Source organism: Eumetopias jubatus, unplaced genomic scaffold, assembly GCF_037043125.1.
Source record: "Eumetopias jubatus isolate StellerSeaLion01/CBP00866 unplaced genomic scaffold, mEumJub1_p1.0 scaffold_4, whole genome shotgun sequence".
Taxonomy (NCBI): Eukaryota; Metazoa; Chordata; class Mammalia; order Carnivora; family Otariidae; genus Eumetopias; species Eumetopias jubatus.
Window position 1 is genome coordinate 30,324,989 of NW_028274810.1, and position 22,302 is coordinate 30,347,290.

The following is a 22,302-nucleotide window of genomic DNA, read 5'->3' on the forward strand; positions in this document are numbered from 1 at the left end:
AAGGAAAAACGCATATTTTAGTTCAAGTCTTAATTGGAATGTATGTTGGGTTTCTCTTTATTTTTAATCTCTTTGAAGGTAGAATCCTAAGAAAACTTGGAGTTTTGTTGGTTTTTTTTAAGTTCAGATTTTCAGTTTGCATCTGAATTATTACATGGGTGTTTGTGTGAGGTAGAACCAAATCATTGATTTGGTGTCTTAACAACACTGTGCTTTCTTTGCCTTTTAGATTGTGATACAGGTTCCGTCACCTGGAGATAGTAGTGGCTGGCCAGATGGTTATGAAGATTTGGAGTCAGGCGATAATGGATTTCCAGGAGATATGGATGAAGGTGATACCTCCTTCTTCAGCCGACCTGAAATTGTGGTGGTACGTGTTCGTTTGCAGCAGGTAGTTTGTGAGAATGTTGTCTTTTTGGTTGGCCCTAGTTAGGGACTAGCGGGTGGGGGGGGGGGCGGGGGGAGGCGGGCGGAGAATGGATGTTCTTTAAAGACCAAAGCTTACAAAGTTCCAGGGTCTTCATCCTTGATTTGACTGGGATTTATCTCTGTTTTGTTTGTTTGTTTGTTTTCCCCAGTTTAATTGCAGCCTGCGGCAGGTGGGGAATCCCAATAGCTTCCAGGACCCACCCAACAGAAACATCACTTTCAACATGGAGCTGTACAACACTGACCTCTTTCTCGTGCCCTCTCAGGGGGTCTTCTCCGTGGCAGAGAATGGACACGTTTATGTTGAGGTATGAGACCTGGACATTAGCCTTGGGCTTTTAGGTTAGGGCGGAATTGTCATAGCTCCTGGGGCAGAGCCAAGGTGCCTGCAGCAGAAGACCTCATCATGTTCTTCCCTGTGGCCATTAACCAGCTCTCCTTGAGGGCTTGGCTCAGAAAATGCATCCAGGTTGATTTCTGACCAAAGTAAGACATTGCAGGATTTGCTACATGGGGAGAGCGTTTTACAGATGAATGCTTTTTTAAAAAATCGGTGGTGTGATGGGGCACCTGGGTGGCTCAGTCGGTTAAGCGTCTGCCTTCGGCTCGGGTCATGATCCCAGGGTCCTGGGATTGAGTCCTGCATCAGGCTCCTTGCTCAGCAGAGAGCCTGCTTCTCCCTTTCTCCCTCTGCCTGTAGCTCCCCCCGCTTGTACTCTCTCTCTGTCAAATAAATAAACTAAAATAAAAAAATCAGTGGTGTGAATTCTACTAATAAAGCCCCGTTCTTGCTTGTCATTAGCTTTTTTGGAACAGTGGTTCAGTAGTTGCAGTGTCAGAGTTAACCAGGAACACTTCACACCACCTCACATGGTACCACAGTGAAATGCTGCGTGCTACCCTATCTCATGAAAATTAAGGTTTTTTTAGATCATTATCTAAATGTATCTATAAATGCAGTAAGCTGTTCCATATATGTAATGGTAATGATTATGCATAGCATAAGTTTGTGGAATAACTATAAAAATATTAGGTAGTGGTAGTAGGAATGAAGTAATAACAGCTAATATTTGTTGCAGATTTATTTTATGCCAAACTTGGTTATAATTATTGTAGTAATTTACTCTTCAAAGCAGTCCGATGAGACAAGACTATTGATATCCCCATTTTAGGGGTGAGGAAATTGAGGCACAAACTTGTCTAAGGTCAGACAGTAACTAGTGGAGTTCAGAGTAGGTCCATACTCAGGTTGTCTGGCTCAAGAGCCCACTCGATGCTATTATCATTTATCCTCAAATTGCCATTTAAAGAGGAGAAAATATGACCACTTAGCAGTGCAAATATCCAGGTTTAGATTAGATTCTAGGATATCTGCTGGTCTTACAGGAACATCATCTTCTCCTGAGCTAGTTTTGGGGCTAAACTGCAAGCTAGTGTTCTACTTTACTGGGCGAGGAGTGAGAAGCTTACGGGGTCGAAATGGGATGCTTCCATAAGTTGAAAGTGACTTCAGAGCACATATTTCTATTTCAGAAAGATAAATAACTCTCACATTTGTTCAGATTCTGGGATAGAGCCCACTGGCTCTAGACATTTTCCTGGATCTCTCCTCTTTTTTGATTCCCTGTTTTGAGAGGTCTTCTCTTTCTTTGGGTATACCTTCTTTCTCCACTGGGGAAAATATACTGCTTTCTACATGCTGTTCCTAATTATAGATCACTTCTTATCCAAGAGCATTATTTTCTTCTTGCATTTCTGGCTGCACAATCCATCTGTGTGCATTTGGGTAGTGACTCTCTGTCATGCCCTGGGTTTTAGGGGCCCTGCTTAACTGCAGTTTGTTCTTTTCCAAATGTGTACCCAGCTCTGCTAATTTATGGCTTTGCTGCTCTATGCTAATCACTGGCCAGTCTTCCTCCTGTATCCTACCCTGGGAGTTTTGGTTTTTTCTCCCCAGTCCACCCAGTGCTGCTTACTTGAAATTCTTTTTTTCCCTTATTTTCACATTTATATCTTTTCATATATCATCTGTATTTTTCATAGTTAAATTTAGTCAAAGACATTGTGAAATGATGAAAAAGAAATGGACTGAATCTATTTGCTACCATTTTATTTATTTATTTATTTTAATTTTTTTAAGGATTTTATTCATTTGACAGAGAGACACAGTGAGAGAGAGAGAACACAAGCAAGGGGAGAGGCAGAGGGAGAAGCAGGCTCCCCACTGAGCGGGGAGCCCGATGCGGGGCTCGATCCCAGGATCCTGGGACCATGACCTGAGCTGAAGGCAGACACTTAACGACTGAGCCACTCCCAGGTGCCCCTATTTGCTACCATTTTAAATATCAGGTGTACTGAGAGTTTGAGGAGGGTGGTATATGTTTTAAACAGCTTTATTTTAAAGTTGTTTAAAACCACCTAAAATTGGGGCGCCTGGGTGGCTCAGTCATTAAGCGTCTGCCTTGGGCTCAGGTCATGATCCCAGTGTCCTGGGATCGAGCCCCGCATCGGGCTCTCTGCTCAGTGGGGAGTCTGCTTCTCCCTCTCCCTCTGTTTGTGTTCCCTCTCTTCCTGTCTCTCTCTGTCAAATAAATAAATAAAATATTTTTTAAAAAACCACCTAAAATCGAGAATCTGTAAATATTTTGCAAAATAAAATAGCAGCCACACCTAATCTTTGTTTCTGTTTGGATACCAATGCTGGTAAGAAAATTTTTTTATTTAAGTAAAACTCACTGAATCATTGGTTTGGCCTAGAAAACTATTACCAAGTTTCTTCTCCCAGCCATCCTTATCACACCCCCAGAATCCTGTTCCTTCTAGACCATATCCTTTCCTTTAATCCAAGACATTACTGATTTTGCCACGTGGTCTTTGGTCATCTCTGGGTGATAGTTGGTCACGTCATGGCAGCTTTTCTGTTAGTTCATTTGTCTTGGGGCATTAAAAAGAGCTGTTTATAACCCCCCAAATTTAAATCTAGAATAGTACTGCTGATTACAGCTGTTGTGTATTGACTAGCTGGGAACTGTGTTGTTTGCGGGTAATTGTGACTTTACAGATCCTCACAATAATTGTTTCTAGTTGGTATTGGTGCCCTTCTTCTGTATGGGAGGAAGCTGAGGCTCAGAGTTCACAGGCCATGAGCCACACAATTTCCTGAGGCTTGTCTCCCTCTGAGACCTGTAGTCCTTCTACTACTCATTTCTAGGCCATTTTATTTTTTTACAAGATTTATTTATTTATCTGAGTGGGGGAGAGGCAGAGAAAGAGGGAAGAGAATCCAAGCAGACTTCACGCTCAGCGCAGAGTCCGATGCAAGGTTCGTTCTCACGACCTGAACCGAAACGAAGAGGCAGCCACTTAACTGACTGTGCCCACCCTCCCCCGCCCAGGGCATTTTAGATTAAAGGACTTGCTGATAATATTTTTTCCTCTAAAACAACTTTTTGGGATACCTTAGAGTTTCTCCCATTACATGCTTTCTTTGAGATTCGAGAAAAGATTTACATTTCTTCTTCTGTCTACATGTTTGCATTGTGGGTTCTGAGTTCATGTTAAAGGGTACTTTTTAGTAATAGGATATATGTAATTTGCCATCTTTCCCAGATAAAATATCTTATTTTTCAGAAATATTGGCAAAATAATGATGTGTGAATATTTGCAGACTCCCAAACACTACTTCCTAGAAAGATTTCCCACCAGGTGTTCTCCCAAGGCCACATGGTGGGTTTGGTTGAATCAACCCTGTGGCTACAGTGAAATAGTAAAGAGAAAATGGGCTTGAAGTTGGAAGACCTGGGTTTGAGGCTTGGTTTTATCCGGTGCTTCCCAGGTAGGATTTTGAACGAGTCGTCTATCCTGTATGTTCATTTTTTCCTCCAAAATGGGGTTGAAACTCTTTATCTCACAGTCAGAGGGATTGAGCTTTAAAGCGCCGCGTGACATAATGACAATCAGCTTCATTGCTGAGTGTCTTGGCCTTACCGCGGAGGGATCTTTCAAAATAGTGCTGTGTCCTCAGAGCCCCATGCGATGTCAGGGGTTTCCCCTGGGTTCCCAGGATGGAAAGTGTGTTTATATCTCCATGCCTTTTGAAAGGCTTTTGGGGCTATTGGCTTATGGTTAAGGACTAACTTTATTTCTAAAGTGTTTATGTTTATTTTGATCCTAAGTTTAGGCAGGGAATGAAGCATGAGGGGAAAGGCAGTTCACGCAGCGATCCGTGTGTCGCCAAATGGAGAATCCACTCTGGCCTGGGGATTTTAGCTGCGTTCAGGAGAGTTGAGGTTTGAATTCTGTTTATACTTGGCCAAACACCACTTCCTGTTTCTAAAGAAAAGAACCTTAACAAGGTTTGGACAGAGCCCATACAAATGTTTTGTAAGAGGGAAGTATAATGAGTTGGAAACATTTCCAGATTAGATTTCCCTTAAAATACCCTTGGGCTTAAAGAGTGAAGGGAGAGTACTTGGCAAGGCCTGGTTTGGACCTGTGAGCAGCTAGGACACTTTGCCAGGCTTGTGATCGCCACCAGATTGTACGGTCCCGGACACCAAAGCCTGTAGGCCAGCTCTGCCTGCTTGCTATGAAGCAGGACTTGACATGAATCTGCAGTTTTACTGCAAGGTTTTAGGCTCATTCTGACTTGTGGCAGTTTAGAAGTTCAGTCCTCTCTGCCTAGGTTAAATAGATTCTGCCTCTGTACTTTATTTTTCGAGCAGCTTTGAAAAATAGCTTGCTTTACAGGTGGTACACTATTGAGACATGACACAGTATTATGACATTAGGTGCTTTGTCTGTTCGTGTTTTGTTTATTTTGGAAATCCACTTTAGGTGCATGCTATGCCTTTATTTTTATCTCCCAGAGGACTTATGGGAGGTTGAAGAGACTTAATTCATCTTGTATTGGAATCTTCCAGACTGGCATTTGAACTAAATAATTCACTGTCATCATCCATACCAAGTTTAGATGGAAAGCATCTTTTTTCAATGAGTATTTATTACTTTTGTAATTAGAAAGAAGACTATTATGTTATGAAAATAAAGCAGTGTCCCTCATCAGAAGCCCCGTGTTGTGCCTAAAGTAAAAGTGAGATGCCAACAATTGAGTTCTGATTGCTCTTTCTGTTCTTTTGTAGGTATCTGTTACTAAGGCTGACCAAGAATTGGGATTTGCCATCCAAACGTGCTTTATCTCTCCATATTCAAACCCTGATAGGATGTCTGATTACACCATCATTGAAAACATTTGTCCTAAAGACGAATCTGTGAAATTTTACAATCCCAAGAGGGTGCACTTTCCTGTCCCACAAGCTGAGATGGACAAGAAGCGATTCAGCTTTGTGTTTAAGTCCATTTTCAACACCTCACTGCTCTTTCTACAATGTGAGCTCACATTGTGCACCAAGAAGGAGAAAGACCCCCAGAAGTTACCTAAGGTTAGCGGGCCTTCATCCATCTCTGTGTTATTTTGACATTTTTAGGTGAGGCAATGATCTACCGGAGAAGTTTAATCACGAGTTATTGCAGGTTGAGGTTTTTGGTTTGGGAACTGCCCAATTGAAGTAATAAAATCTGTGTTAGCAGGGAACCATGAGTTTTATGGAGTCTTAGAGAATAAATCCTGACAGTATGACTTTTTTTTTCCATGCATGCTACTTAGTAGTATCTTACAAATGATAAATCAAGACTGTTTTCCATTGAGGGAGAGGTCTGGCTTTATCTTTGCAATTCAGATAGTGTGCGGTGCCAAAAGTACAGAGAGCTGAAAGGACAAGTTCAGTGTGAGGATTAATTTTTCCAGGTCCTGCTGAGACTTGTATTGCAATTGTTTTTTGACCTCCTCTGTGTGAATTATAAGGTTGACTTGTCCCAGGAGGACTTCTAAGGGAAACTAACAAATATTTTAATTTTTCTCAGCTTCATATTTGTTCATCATGTTTGCCTCATATCCCTCCCCATATTGAACCCAGTACATTCTATTGCCACAACAGAAATCAGAACACTTTGACCTTGTTGGAATGGCCGTGTAGAGGGAAATCTGCAAGGTTGATGACAATACCTCATTAGTTGACCTTGTGCAAGAAAGGTGTCTTCTGCCATAGTTTTGTTTCTGTGATCTGCCATGATTATTTATAATTCCGTATGGGCACTTCTTCTGTAATTATCTCATGCAGTGTCAGCTGACTTATAAAACTTTTGTAGTCACATATCAGTCAGTGTCTAAAACTAATGATTGTGCAGTATCAATAAATGTATGTTTGGAATTCTCTCTTAATATATAGGTTGTAAGATAGAGGTACAGAGGGAGGAGGAAAAATTATATTATTGGATAGATTACCACCAATCTGAATGCTTTACACTGTTATATTCCCCTGGGCATCCATTCCTCTGACAACACCAAAGAAAATTTTATACTACATATGAAAATGTAGCAAATCTGATCATAATCATTTGGGAGCATGAATGTATAAGATGATTCAGACTATGTTCTTTAGGTTGCTTTTGGAAACATTGATGCCTTAGCCTTGTAGACATTCACCTTCCAGGGACCACCTCCCCATGGTAGAGAGTCCTGGGGAAGCTGAATGCTTGGCTGTGGACACAGCTGCTCCCTGCAGCCAGAGGATGACTTTTAGGAGCTAGAGATCTAGGAGGGGAGGCCTGGCAGTTTCTAGGGGTCTTTACTGTCGGCCTGGTTGTTATCTCTCTCTGAGCCTGGCCTGGCACCATCCGTAGCATGTTAGTGTGTGAATATTAGTCCTAATATTTTCCTCCATAACATTCTATGGAGAGCTCTAAGTCCCAGTGGATGACATGGAATGTGACCCTAAACCTAAAGTCCCTATTTACAGCCAAGGCACGAGAAACAGGAAAGGGCATGAGGACTGAGAAGGAAGGCATGCTGCTTACTAACAAGACTTGAAGCAAGTCCCCCGACCTCTCAGAATCTGCATGGCTTCATCTGGAAGAGTGAAATAATAGTACCTGGCTTCCCTTGGGAACAGAGGAACAAAGGAGACAGTAAATTTGACAATAGTCCGCCATTTATAGAGCAGTGGCTTCAGATGAGCTGTTACCACTGTCTCTGTGTTTACTGCTTGTAGTTAATATTTCCACAGTTCTAGTGACTTCTCAGATGATAACACAGAGCCAAAGAATCTTTCTAGGAGGAGTTCTCAAAGATCGCTGAGTCCAGCCTGGCCCTTAGTTGATGAAACTAAGGCTGGAGTTGAGTATCTTGTCCAGGGTCGAGCTGTGAGTTGGGTGTACAATCGTTGACCCTTACTTAACTGAAGAACTGATAGCACAGTAAGCAGGTTTTTCCTAAAATGCAAATCTTTTCAATAATGAGGCCTTTCCACAGACAATCTGTTGTTTCCCTGTGCAAGAGGCTTGTTGTAAAGGCCTTTCTCTGGGCTTTGAGGGAGAGGAGGTTGTCTTCTTATAATCCGCTGCTCAGAGCAGCAATGACAGTAAAGCCAAAAGACTTTGCTCTTTTGTGATTTGAAATTTATTAGCTTTGGGGGATGGCTTGCTATAGGCTTTTTAAAAGATAGATCTATTTCTTAACAACAAAAGCAAGTAGATGTCACTTACGTTAGTTTCCCCTATTGATGAGCGTAGACAAGGAACGAAAGTTATTTTAAAGAAAAAGGTAGGAGTGTGATCACACTTTTTAAAAACAGGTATACCGGGCTTGAGCATGCTAATTCTAAGTTTGGGGCCTGAAAATAACTGGAAACAACTGTTCTCATGGCCCCCACACGTGGGTACAATTCCCCAGGGCTCCAGTTTGGAACACTGTAGCAGACGACCCTGGAAAGCGTCATTTTGAATGAGCCTATACCAGGATTTAAAAAATCAAACAAACTGGACAACATGATTATCTTTTTGGACAACAAATGTAAAATCTGTCACTTTCATAAGGCAGCACATGAAGTTTCCCACAATCACAAATCACAAACAGGAACCATTTATGTGAAGCCAGCTTGGTGAAGGGCCAACGCTCATCATATAGTTTCTTTACTTTTCAGACTAAATAACACTAAAACCTCTAGTTGTTTTGTGGGAAGATGGGGAAGAAAAGCAGTGTTTATAAGCCATCCAGTGATATTTGAACCTTCAAGTGCAGCTGAGACTATCCTGGGTCTGCCACAATATCTCCCAGATTATTTACGGTTCTTTGGAAAACACCCAGATCTTCTGTTTTTCTGTGGTAAACAGCTGTGAGCTGTCTGATAAGGGGTGCAGGACAACTGTGCAGGCCAAGCGGGTGCAGGCTCTTCAGAGTGACCCCTGACCCTGCTTTGCTCTGCCTCTCTGCAGTGTGTGCCCCCGGATGAAGCCTGCACCTCACTGGACGCCTCAATGATCTGGGCCATGATGCAGAATAAGAAGACATTCACCAAGCCCCTCGCTGTGATCCACCAGCAAGTAGAGGCTAAAGGTGCGCTTTGGGAGGCTCAGTCAGAGAATAGGGGCCTGAGGTCTGCTTCTTTTAAGAAGGTCCAGTATTAAAACAATGAAAAAGAAGCAGTAGCTCCAATACTGTAAATCAAAGTACAGTTGTATTCAAAAGATACATTAAGGGCCGGGGCGCCTGGGGGGCTCAGTCGGTTAAGCATCTGGCTTCAGCTCAGGTCATGACCTCAGGGTCGTGGGATCGAGTGCTGAGTTGGGCTTCTCACTCAGAAGGGAGTCTGCTTCTCCCTCTCCCTCTGCCTCTGCTTTCATGCATGCGCACACGCGTGTGCGCGTGCTCTCTCTCAAATAAATAAAATATAAAAAAAAAATAAGTTTAAGGGCCAATTAGTAACTTTAGAAAAGGATTTTTGCCAAAGGAGCCTTTTATAGAGTTGGGTCTGCTCTGCCTTATGGCTGAGTTATTAGTGATAGGTTTGCCAACGATTTCCTCTTTTAAATATTAGATCAGAGTCAAAGTTGTCCCTATCCCGATGTCACTCTCCCTTGCCATTCAAATATCTTCCTCAAGTATGCAGGGAAGCCTCCGAGGTCCTCCTCGCATGCCAGGATTGAACAGCCCACAGCCCATCTTTCATGATCTACTAGTGGTGTTTGTGCTGAGTACAAGCAGTCCCAGGGCTGTGTCCAGATCGCAGATGCCTTTGTTGGGGGGAGGGTGTTGTGTTTGTGAATACCATCCATCTTAGGTCAGAGCAGAAGAAAGGTTGAGAACTACTGTCCAAATGCATTTTTATAATTCAGGTTTCAAAATTGTACACAGTCACATTTGTTGCTCGAAGCCAAGGGTGCCTCTTCCTACACACATAGGAGCATTCAGCAGTCTGCACTTTCTTGTAGGAGAAAAGGAAGGGTGCCGTCCTAGGAGGTGTGGCCTCAGGTGACCAGGCAAGGCAAAGCCAGACCTGGTGTAGGCCAAGTCAGCTAAACCAATAGAGAAGCAGAGCTGGGCTCCATGGGAGTATTAGGAATAGACCTGAGGCCCAGGTGACTGTGGAGAGCCTCTGATGGGACGGGCATCACGACTGAAGGGCACGGACGGGCAAGAACACATCAGGCAGCTGGCAGCATCTGGGGGGGTGGAGCCAAAGGCACATTCGGGCTATCTGGGCAGCTACATTTGTTACTAAAAACAACCTATGACTACCTAGAAACATTGTCTAAGGGTGCCAACCTAAGAGAGGTCTGGGAGAGTAAAAGTGGATTCCTAGCCTCTGGGGTTAGATCTTTCAGGGCTAGGTCTCTGGGGCCTCCTTCCACCACCCCGAGGGGCAGAGGAGAAGCACAGCACTGGAGCCTTGATAAGAGCCAGCAAGCATCCTATCTCCAGTTGGTGAGCATTGGCTGGGAGACCTGCTGGGTGGAGCTGCTACCACGTCTAGGCTCGGGGGCAGCCCTGGGATGGCCTTTCTGATCTAAGCACTGTTGGATTTGACCAGGCCAGGCCTCAGGGGCTAATAGAATAATCACACAGTACCTGATAGAGAGGCACGTGGATGCTGTCTGTTTTGTTCTTTGGTGGAGTGACCTTTGTGAAAATAGCAGTGCCATTCTTGCTGACATATCTGGTGGTGGCATCTGCCCTTCTCCTAGGGGCATGCTCACTTTGGAAAGGCAAGAGAGTGTAGTGGGGAGGGTGTGGCTTAGAGTCAGGAGCCTGGAGCACAGCTCTTTCCCTGCTAACTGGCTATGGGACTTTGGAGATCTCTCCTTCTGTCCTTGACTTTCATTTTCTATATCTGGAAAAGGAAGGGTTTAGACCAGATGGCTTCTAGAGACCCTTTCAGCTATAACACTCAGCTCTACCGTTTGAAGAAGCCAAATAGATTTTAATTCATTTCCCAGTCATCCCGAAAGGGGTGTGAAACGTACATAGTAGATGTTCATTAGTTCTTCAGCAACACCTTTTGTTGTTGCTGTTTGTTTTACTTTGAATGATTGGTTTTCAACCATTTGAAACAGTGAACCAGCCAGTCCTTCTTTAAATGGATTGCCCGGGAGCACCTAGGTGGCTCAGTTGGTTAAATATCCAACTCTTGGTCTCAGCTCTGGTCTTGATCTCAGCTGAGGTCTTGATCACAGGGTCATGAGTTCAAGCCCTGCATTGGGCTCCATGGAGCCTACTTTAAAAAAAAAACAAAACTGTTTTGTGTTTTTTTAAATTTATTGCCCAAAGAGTTCCCTGTTTATTGGGTCCAGGGGAAGGAAATAAGTGAATTAATTGGGTTGCAAAGTATATCACAATCGGGCAACAGCTGGCTGCATTTTGTACTGCGAAAGTGGTTTAACAGTAACAACTGCTACCTCGTACTCCATCTGTTACTCTTACCTATTTCCAGAGATAGAGTTCTGTGGGTAACTGATGGCAGCAGCTTGCTTTTTTTTCTATGCCCGACAATAATTGGGCATTAATACTGCAGTAGTATAACCTCTAGTAATTCATGCATGCTTCTTTCAAGTTTGGTGTTATTTTTCTAAGTAATTCCTCTTGTAAATTAGGTAGTTACTTTTATTTAAACTTAGTGTAATTATCCTGAAAGTTCAGTGTTCTTTTACATAAAATTTCAAGAGGAAAGTTTTACCAAATATCAAAGCAGTTTCACGAGATTTGCTAATGGAGAGTAGCTTTTAGTGGAGAAGCGTGCAGTGAAGAAAGTTCATTGCTTAGGTTTGTTAAACAAATGCAGGTTAGACTATGGCCATCTTCCCAGGGGCTTTGTGCAGATGTGCTTTCTAACTGCACCGAGTGGCGTCGGTTTTCTGGCAGTTTTCAGCTCTGTGAGTGACTCCTCCCACCTTTTATGTTTATTTTCTTTTGACTCTGAAATCATTTCTCCATGAGGCAGGCCACTGGAGTCTGTGCTTTCCCTCTGCCTCTCAGTGAATTGGAATAGTCACTTGAAGTGGGAATGTGACCATTTGCCTAACAGCATTAGTTTATTTGAATAATAACAGGGTCATGATCATTCTTCCTGCCAGCTTTGTGTGTTACTGTTGTAAGCCACAGATACTACAGTATCTCCAGAAGTATCTCTTACTGGAATGAATTTTAGGGATAAAAATTGCTCAAGCAGTGGGATGTTTCACTGTCCTCTTTTAACCACACAGATTCTCTTTGAAGGCTGTGCCAAAGTTCCAGGTCTCCACGGTCGTTTGGTCCCTCTTATTTTTCAACACTTGGGTTTTCTGGGGCAATAGCAGATAAAGTCTCTGGTTATTGGCTTCACAGCCAAGCTGAGAGCTGCTCTGTAGCTCCCAATACCAATGGCGTGGACACATTTCAGGTGGTGTTTCTTCCTTCTGTGGACAGAGAGAATGGGCCAAGACTAAATAACTCTGGGTCCCTCCTCTGGGCCACCATCTTTAATGGAACTTGCCCGAACTTCTACAGCATGTAGCCACCGTCTCAGTCCCTTGGGAACCAGCACTGGGTTAACATTCTTTTGCTGCCAAAACTCTCAACAGTAGATGACGGTGCTGGTGGTGATGATAGTCATAGAAATGACAACAATGATTATCTCACATTTACTGAGCATTTACTTGGTACAAGGCTCTGTGCTAAATGCTTTGTGTGGATCCTCGTATTTAATCCTCATAGCCCTTCTGTGAGGCAAGTATAGAGCAAGAATAAGTAACTTGACCAAGGTCACACCACATATAAATAAATGGTGGATCTGGGATTCAAATCCAGGCACTTTGATTCCACAGTTCGTGCCTTTCTAAACCCTTGGGCTTATGCTAGGTGGAAGGTTGATTCTAGTTTTTAATAAACTACAAGCAACACAGGCATCTATCTCTTGACCTCCCCCTCCTACCTCTTCTCCTGTTCATGCCATACATGTCACATTGGCGTTCAAGTTCACACCCAAATACTCTAATTGACTGTGAACTGGAAAGATGAAGAATTTTGGGGAAAAAGTCTGTTCTCCAGAGGGTAAGATGGAAGCTGTTTAAGAGAGTCTTAAAATTTAGAAGTTCTGTGACTTTGAATTGTAACTCACAAGAAAAGCCCAGAAAACACGAATACTTTATGCATATTATGGTTTATGGCAAAACAATTAAAATAGTTGAGGTAGTGCCATCCTACCATATTTTCTGAAATATTTTGAAGTATAGGCATGTTAGTGCGGTTTGCTTTGGATGCTGTGACCATTTTTGTGGCATTTGAGAACAGTAGGGCTTACACAATAAAAACGGCTATACCACGTCAGTGATAATTTTTTGAGAACGGTGAAAGGGAAAAGTTACCATTTTTCTGAAATTTAGGGCACATATAAAAAAGTGAGTGAGAAAGAACAATAAACATCATCCCCAAATAGGCCATGATTTATGTACGATATGTAATTCTTAGCAAGTTAAATGTTCAAAATACTGAATTTCCACTACATAACTTTTCAAAAGTAAGTGTGCTCAGGACAGCACCTGGCATATCATGGGCACTCAGTAAATATTAATTTCCTTTCCTTCCTCTTAACCTCTCAGCCAAACTAGGATTTTGGGGAGAGTAGGGGTGGATGGGGAATGAAAGGGAAAGTTGTGAACGTCAGTTGGAAGTTCATCCAAGAGAGGCATTACTTTTTGGAACACAATTTGATTTTTCCAGAACAAAAATACTCTAATGCACCCAGCCAGATTTTGTCCTCAGGCGGAGGTAGAGATGAGGAGAAGCTGAGGAGAAAGATGGTAGAAATGCTTAATGGACAGACTAAGTCATTCAGTCTTTATCCAAGGGAGAGGGGTATCACAGGGACTTTTTACTTTGGAATATATATATCAACTATATACAAAAATAGAATAGTAGAATGAAGTCCCATGAACCCTCCTTCTGGCTTCAACAACTACCCATTTATGGCCAAACTTGTTTTATCACTTTCTGTCCCTAGATTGTTTTGAAGGAAATCCAGACATTTCATCTCATCCATAAATATTCCAGTATGCACCTCTAAAAGTTAAGAACCACTGAAAGATTGGGGTGCCCGGCTGGCTCAGTTGGTGGAGCATGCAACTCTTGATCTCAGGGTTGTGGGGTTGAGCCCCATGCTGGGTGTGGAGATTACTTAGAAAAAATAAAATCTTAAAAAAAAAAGAGCTCTTGGGTAAGGAACCAATGATCAGATCATTTAGGAAGACTACCCTGAAAGCAGCATGAAGTTTGGTTTTGGGGAGATGTACACAGTAATAAGATATACATGACAATTATGCTTATTCCAAAAAATGTTTATTGGTACCTATTATATGCCAGGCATACAGTAAACACATTACCCTGTCTGTAAGGCCTTTACACTGTCATGCAGGGGTTCACAACCTTGACTCTGTTGATGCTTTTGAGCTGGATAACTCTTTGTTATAGAGGGCTGTCCTGTGCATTGTAGGATTTTGAATAGCATCCTTGGCCTCTACCCACTAGATGCCCATAGCCAACCCCCCCCACTACCCATTGTGACAACCCCAAATGTCTCCAGACATTTCCAAATGTCCTGGTAGGGTGTGGGGGCGCAAAAATCACCCTAGATAAGAACCACTGATCAAGTGGAAGGGTGCAGATAAGTGACCAGGCAATTGCAGTGAATGCCATAAATACTGAAAGAACCCAGAGAAGGGGATTGTTTACAGTGAAGTTAATAAAAACTATATGTTGAAAGAGATCTGCGCAGAGGCCTCTCTTCATCTCCCTATCTCTCACTCTTTGCCAAACACCAATAGATGTGGGTACCGAGTTGGCACCTTGTTTCCCTGCGGGCCTGCTCGATCCTATCATGTTTAGGAGAACTGAATTGAAAGCTGGAAGCTGAAAGCTGTGGTCAGTTACTCATGCATAACCCCAGAAATATCCCATCTATGAAAACCATGCCTAACCATCTGAGGAGGGAAATTTGGTTCTAGAGGCAGACCGAAATTTGCTCAAGAGTATATGAAGAGATTTAATTCAGAATGTTGATTATAGTTTGTTCTTTCTGCAAATAAATCTCTATTGTTAACATTCTCTTTGCAGCAATAGCAAGGGTTCCTTTCTTACAATTCTACCCTTAAACCAAAAGTAAATATTGCTGTGTTCCCCTGTTTTCCTTTCAGTGTGCCAGCTCGATTACAGGGTTCCGGTGGAGATCAGACTCCTTTAGTCATACACAGGGGTTATTGGGAATTTTTGGAACAAAAAAGAGGATAAAATCCTATAACCTTAGTGCTGAAGCTTGTACTTGTTATTGTTTATGGAGGAACTTCACCCAGGGGAAATAAGAAACAACTGTTTCTATTTAGCCCTGAGAGAAGTCCCCTATTTGGGGTGGGGGAGAAGGATTAGATCATAGCATAAGTCCATTAAGAATTTTAAAACAATGCCATCCATCACACAGGCCTTGCTCTAAAACCCACATTCTCACATGTGAGGTCTCCTTAAGGGAGAGTCATTATTTAAAACCACTTAGGGATTCTGAGTGACAAAGTTCGGCCATGGGCGGTTGATCGGATGGAACTCTTCCCAGAAGTGTGGATATTTCTCACTATGATGAACGCTATAGAGACCTTTAAATGCCTTTGGACTTAGTTCAGTGAATCCAACCACCGCTTCTTGGAAGTAGAATTTTGTGGTTAGATACCCCTACTTCATAGGGTTCTCGGGAGTTTAAAACGAGAAAATCTAAGTGAAGGCTTTTTGTCAGTTGTAAAACACTACACACGTATAAATGGAAGGCATCACCATCATTATTTTATCTCTGCCAATAGGCTGGTGGGACCAAACCCTCTGGAGACAGTCTCCTGTGTTATTTTGTAGTTGGTGAGTGTTCTGCATACTGAAATACATTTTCTTAAAAAAAGAAGAAAGATTTTCTTAAAAGCTTTCACAGTTATTTTAATTTTAGTAATTTTATTTAAGTACAACCTGTGCCACCACGTTGCACAACTCTGGGGGGCACCATTCCGTTGTGGTGGGCTTTGCTTCATCCCATAGCATTCCTTCCCCTAGAGCTGGACCCGAACACCCCATGCTGCAGGAATGGAGGTAGCCCAGCTGAGGTGGTTAATCCTGAGAATTTACGGTCCTATGTAGCTTCTTTATTTCTATAAACACGACCTCAAATGCCCCTGGTTTGGTCAGTTTTTCACAATTTCTTTTGCTCCACTGTGGATTCCAACACAAGGTATGTGTTCCTTCTTCACTGAATGAAAATGGAGATGAAAAGAGACGCACTGAACACTCACCACTTGCCACTCGAAAGGGCAGGGGTGGAGTGTGTCCCAGGACACAGCACACTTTTTCTGGGAAGGGCCAGCTGGTGAGTGTTTCGGGTCTGTTCCTCGAACAGTGCCTGCCCTGATGACTCCGGGCTGCTCCTACAGCATTGTAGGCATGGACAATATACAAATGATGCGTGTGGATATGTTCAAAGAAAACTTTATTTATGGAATTTATTTATGGAATAGGTTTAACTTGCACATACTTTTCATATGTCATAAAATTTTATTCTTTGGGTTTTTTTTTTTTCCAGTCACTTAGAAATACAGAATGTACTCTTAGTTCACAAGCCATACAAAAATAAGTATTGGGCCATGATACAGCCATCCCGCTGCGTGCCCCACCCCCCGTCCCGGTCTGTGCTATTCTCACTCTGAGTCACAAGTAGCTTCTTAATCAGTGCTCCCCTGCTAAGGACAGAGCAACACTCCCCAGTCATGTAGCCTCCGAAGCAGAATCTGGAATTTGGGTTCAGCCCCTGCCCTGATGCTTTCCAGCTGTGACCTTGGGCAAGTCACATGATAGCAGAGTCTCAGGATGCTCGTTTGTAAAATAGTGATAAGAATTCTTTTTCTGCCTCTCTCACAGGGCTGGTGTGAAAGTCAAATGAGATTTGAACACGAAAGCATTATAGAAATGTCAAAGCATACAAGCACTGTTGTATAGCCTTGTTCCCAGCTCCCTTTCTTGTCTCCATTGTCAACATTCTACTCATCCTTCACTGATTTCTGGCAGGCCTGTTCCATGCTAGGCTGAGCCCTGGGATGTCCAGATGAGTAAGAACTAGACCCTGCCCTCCGGGCAGAAAAGAACCTAGAGAATTACGATGTGCTGGAGTATATGTAGGACAACCGAGGGGTGGAATAAGCCACATGGGTAGAGACTGGCCCTGCTGGGGTGGAGGTTGGAGGGAGAGTCAGAGAAAGCCTCCCAGTGAACATACCAACAAAGCAGGTCTGAGGGAGGAGGGTATTTCAGGGGATGGCTTGCAAAAGTATGATGATCAGAGCAGCATAGAGAATTTGGGGAGCTTAAATAAGTATAAGGAGCCCAGCATGGGGGAAGGGCTCTTTAGGAAAGGAGGCTAGCAACAGGTTGGTAGAGAAGGAAGGCAGAACTTTTGTGTGCCAGACTGGAGTTTAGTTTTTTTCCTGTGAGTGCAGGAAGTCATGGAGCAATTTAATCAGGTCAATAACATAATCAACTCTGGGCTCTGGAAAATTCACTCCGAGGGGAAAATATGGAGGAGGAAATATTTGGGGCAGGAGCAGGGGCAGTCGGTGGAAACAAGGAGACCAGTTAGGAAAGCTCTGTAATAATGCAGACGTATGATGAAAAGATGCTGAGTGCCACCTGGGTGGCTCAGTTGCATCCAACTCTTAGTTTCGGCTCAGGTCATGATTGTGAAATTGCCCGTCAGGCTCCACTCAGCACAGAGTCTGCTTGTCCCTCTCCTTCCCCCCTGCCCCTCCGCCTGTGCGTGTGCGTGCTCTCTCTCACTTGCTCAATAAATAAATAAATAAATTCTTATTTTTTTAAAAGAATTTTTTATTTATTCATTTGAAACAGAGAGAGAGAGTGAACATGAGCAGGGGGAGAGGCAGAGGTAGAGGGAGAAGCAGACTCCCTGCTGAGCAGGCAGCCCGACATGGGAGTCGATCCCAGGACCTGGGGATCATGACCTGAGCCAAAAGCAGATGCTTAGCCATCTGAGGCACCCAGGTGCCCCTAAATTCTTATTTTTTAAAAAAGGAGCTGAACTGTAGCATAATAGCATTAAGGAAAGAAGAATAAGGACACTTTCACAAAACTTATGTACATTTTTTCAAAGATCTTATTTATTTATTTACTTATTTATTTATTTGAGTGAGAGAGAGAGAGAGGAAGAGGCAGAGGGAGAGAGAATCCAAGCAGACTCTGCTGAGTTGAGCATGGAGCCTCATGCAGGGCTCGATCTCACGACCCTGAGATGACCTGAGCCGAAACCAAGAGTCGGATGCTTAACCCACTGAGCCACCCAGGTGCCCCACAAAACTTGTGTATGTTAAAAGAATTTTTTGAAAGTGGAAAAACAGCATGAATACACTGGAGAAATATGGTATTTAAAGGTATTGAATCCTCTTGTAAATAAATATAAAGGTATACGCACACATACATGCCGTCAGACTCAGATTCCTTAAGTTTGCCTTCAAGTTTTCTTCAAATTGGAGAGCCTGTACAATTGATTGTTGACACAAAGTACAATGCTTTACATTTCTGGGTAGTCCATGTTACAGTTTTGACTTCTAAGGATAACTGGCAAAGCTTTCACAGAGTATTGACCAATAGGAAAGTGTCAATCTCTGCTGAGATCGTGATGAACTTTTGCTTAAAACTTGGTTTCTCTGTGGAATGCATCATGATTTTTTTTTTTTCAGAAACAGGTCCAAGCATTAAGGAACCGAGTCCAATTTCTCCACGTAAGTCTTTATGCATCTATTTTGAAAGGAAGCCTCCTGGGCTTTTTATAAGAATGAGTTGGTTATAGAGCATTTGGCAAACTTTGAGTTTTGATAAGAAGACCTCTGCTCTCATTCCCTGTCTCCCACTTTTTTTCGTAATCTCATACTTTTTCCTTTCCTCTGTCCTTCCTTCATTCTCTTTTTTCCTGTCTGCCACTTTTAAATGTGAATTTGTGGACCCACTGGCATGTGTGGCCTTAATGGGAAGGTAGTAATTTACTTCGCTTTAGAGAGAGTTCCTTATTTGCATACTTATACCAGTTGTGATCTAAAACCAATAACTCACATATGGGAGTGGTTTGCTTTACTTGGCATTGATAGTAGTTACCTGCTCAGGGAAGTAGTGCTAAGGGAACTAGTTGCTGTCTCTTTGAGACTGTCTCTAGTCCAGGGGGGTGTGCAAGGAAAGGGGAGGAGGGGGGACTTGTAAAAAAAAAAAAAAGAAAAGAAAAGAGACCAACTACTACAGAGCGATGCATTGGGATTTGTCTGAGCCAATTTTGTCACTCTGTACGGAAGAAGATTCTGACCAAAAAATATTCAGGTGACTTACCCGTGGTTATAATTGGCATTCAGGCAGGACTAGATCCTGGGCTTTCTGGCTTTGCACCCATAGCTCTTCTAGATGGTGTTGCCTTGTGGCAACAATATAATATAAAAATCTGTGCTTTTTATATTTCCTATGACTCTCTAGGTTAGTCTCCATGGCTCACCTCATACACATAACAGTCTGGGGAGTTCCTTTATGCAAAGCACTACACTGTTACAATTAAGTGTCTTACTTCAACAATATCATGAAAGAGTATCATGAACCCACAAAGAGACACATGTGGACATATTTCTCTCATACTCACCCAGCCTGATTTTCATAAGTGACATCTCCATTTTTAGAATTTCAGAGGAGTTTTACTCAAAACTTTCAGTGGTGCCCCATTTTTGCATCTGTAAGCATAAAAAGGCAAATCATCTTTTAATACCTACAGACTAAATTAAGTGGAGTATATGGTTTGGTTCATCTTAACCTCCAGAGTTCTTCCCAGTTCATATTCCTTCCTCGGGATCCCCAAACCTTCTACAAACTCCTTTTGTTTACTCCCTGCCTTTAGCAGGTGAAGCAGTGCTATCCCCATTTCCAGAAGTTGACACACCAAAGGGCATATGGCTAGAAAAGTAGCCACCAGGACTTGGAAATTCCAAAATTCCAGAATCTTTGGCAGCATGGCATACTTTTCCCGAGCCCTTACAAGTTCTGGGGCTGCTCGGAGGTGGGGAGGGGCGTGTCACATTTCTCTATACAACTAGATATTTTACACTGAAGTAAGATGAAAGGCAAAGAGATTTAATTTACATAGAGATCAGCCAGAGTTGCTTCTGACTCGAGAGGAACATAGAAATGGGATTGAGATAATAGGGAGATCCTACACCCTAAATTTACATTTAAAAAATAGACACCCTAGAAATTTTATTCAACTGAAAACCTCGTCTCTTGGAAGCTGATTTTAACTTCTTATAAGTGATTCATAGAAGGTAGTTCTCTTAAATGAGAGGAAATGTTCTATTTCTGTGGCCTGGAATTAATTTCAAATATAAACATCTTTGCCAAGTGGAGGAACAATTGGTTCTGTTTATATGTTTTGCTGACCATAAAACTGACATAACTCCACATTGAGAAGTATTCCGCCCCCCTCATAGAAAGATCACGGTCAGAAGAGTGTTAAAAAGTAGGTTGTTTTAAGTGACACAATACAGAATTGTTAGGATGGAGGGTTTGATCTGAGGGGACCCGCGAAACGTTAGAATCTGTAGGAATAGTTGATCCTTGCCTTGTTTCCCCCTTGTCCACCCCCTATCTTCCTGTTACCTCTCATACCTATAAATGTCCGTGAAAATGTATTTGTAGATTATTTGAAATGTGTTTTCTCTGTGTTTTCTTGTCTCGTTGTTGGAAGTGTTTGATGAATAAGAAGCGGTGCGCCACATTTCGGTAATGGGAGCTCACTTCATTTTCCAAAGCATCTTCAAACTGAGGATGCAACCTGAAGCTATCTTGGAAATCTGATCATTTCATTTTTCTTTTGAGGAAAAAAAATGTGCAAGTTTTAAAGACATTGCATTTGGTTGGGATTCTCATTTCGTCCTCATTTTCTTAGTCCGTGCCCAGCCTTCTTGACAGTGCTTGTGAAACAAATACAAAATTGCAACATCTGGTGCAGACTCACTGAAAGTATGTACTGGCTTCCCTTCCTTATAGCAGTTTTCCACGGTCTGGACACCCTCACCGTGATGGGCATTGCGTTTGCGGCGTTTGTGATCGGAGCCCTCCTGACGGGGGCCCTGTGGTACATCTATTCTCACACAGGTGAGTGTGACCATCGAATACTAGTTGGTGTGTGTCCTATGTGTCTGCCACACAGCAGACATTTCACTGTTGGCGTTACACGGATGAGTGGATGGAATAATAATGAACGAGAGAGAAAGGTCATTCCCACAGTTTGCACATAGACATATTTGGCATCAGGTGGGTTTTGCAAAAATATAATTTGTTTTAAGCACCTTTAGAAAAGGAATGTTTAAGGGCGCCTGGGTGGCTCAGTTGGTTAAGCGACTGCCTTCGGCTCAGGTCATGATCCCGGAGTCCCGGGATTGAGTCCTGCATTGGGCTCCCTGCTCGGCGAGGAGCCTGCTTCTCCCTCTGACCCTCCCCTCTCTCATGTACTCTCTCTCTCTCATTCTTGCTCTCTCAAATAAATAAATATTTAAAAAAAAAAAGAAAAGGAATGTTTAAACTATGCTAATTGCAATTGAGATGTTGGTGAAGGTTAGCTACTAATAAAGCTATTCTGTGGTTAGGGTTTAATTAAAGAAAATTGATGTAGACAAAATGGAAATATAAACCCTTCCCTCAACGCTCAAGACTTCAGTACAGATGTATGAATGGGCAGGAAGTGAAAAAGGAAGCTAAGATTTTATTACCATATTTGCCAAGAGGCTGAGCACTGCCCACCAGAGTCCCCAATCTCATTGACTTCAACCAGAATTTCTTGACCCTTTTAAAACCCGTGCCATGTCCTCTTTTTTTTTAAGATTTTATTTACTTGTCAGAGAGAGCGAGAGCACAAGCAGGGGGGAGTGGCAGGCAGAGGGAGAAGCAGGCTTCCCACTGAGCAGGGAGCCCGATGCAGGGCTCAATCCCAGGACCCACTGGAATCATGGCCTGAGCTGAAGGCAGACACTTAACCAACTGAGCCACCCAGGCGTCCCGCCTTGTCCTCTTTGATAAGCATAAAATTCTCATGTCTTTCTTCTATAAAGTTATTTAAATTTTAAAATATATTTTCGTGAATTGCAAACAAAAATGGTGAAACAAAGCACTTTGTTTTCTTTTTTTTTTTAAAGATTTTATTTATTTATTTGAGAGAGAGAGAATGAGAGAGAGCACGAGAGGGAAGAGGGTCGGGGAGAAGCAGACTCCCCGCCAAGCAGGGAGCCTGATGCAGGACTCGATCCCGGGACTCCAGGATCATGACCTGAGCCGAAGGCAGTCGCTCAACCAACTGAGCCACCCAGGCGCCCCACAAAGCACTTTGTTTTCAAACTATGTTCCTCTTCCCCCAAAATTCTGATGTGCCCCCGCACCCTTCTCTTGCCCCT

General features: G+C 42.8%; 1 protein-coding gene across 1 annotated transcript in view; it reads left to right on the forward strand.

Moving 5' to 3' along the window:
* TGFBR3 (transforming growth factor beta receptor 3) overlaps nt 1–22,302 on the forward strand; it is a 196,519-nt gene that overhangs the window by 163,187 nt on the left and 11,030 nt on the right. The window contains exons 11-16 of the mRNA XM_028087662.1: nt 230–370; nt 579–737; nt 5,571–5,870; nt 8,761–8,881; nt 18,568–18,609; nt 20,903–21,010. Of these exons, the coding sequence (XP_027943463.1) occupies nt 230–370; nt 579–737; nt 5,571–5,870; nt 8,761–8,881; nt 18,568–18,609; nt 20,903–21,010 (871 nt within the window). The remainder of the gene's footprint in view (nt 1–229; nt 371–578; nt 738–5,570; nt 5,871–8,760; nt 8,882–18,567; nt 18,610–20,902; nt 21,011–22,302) is intronic.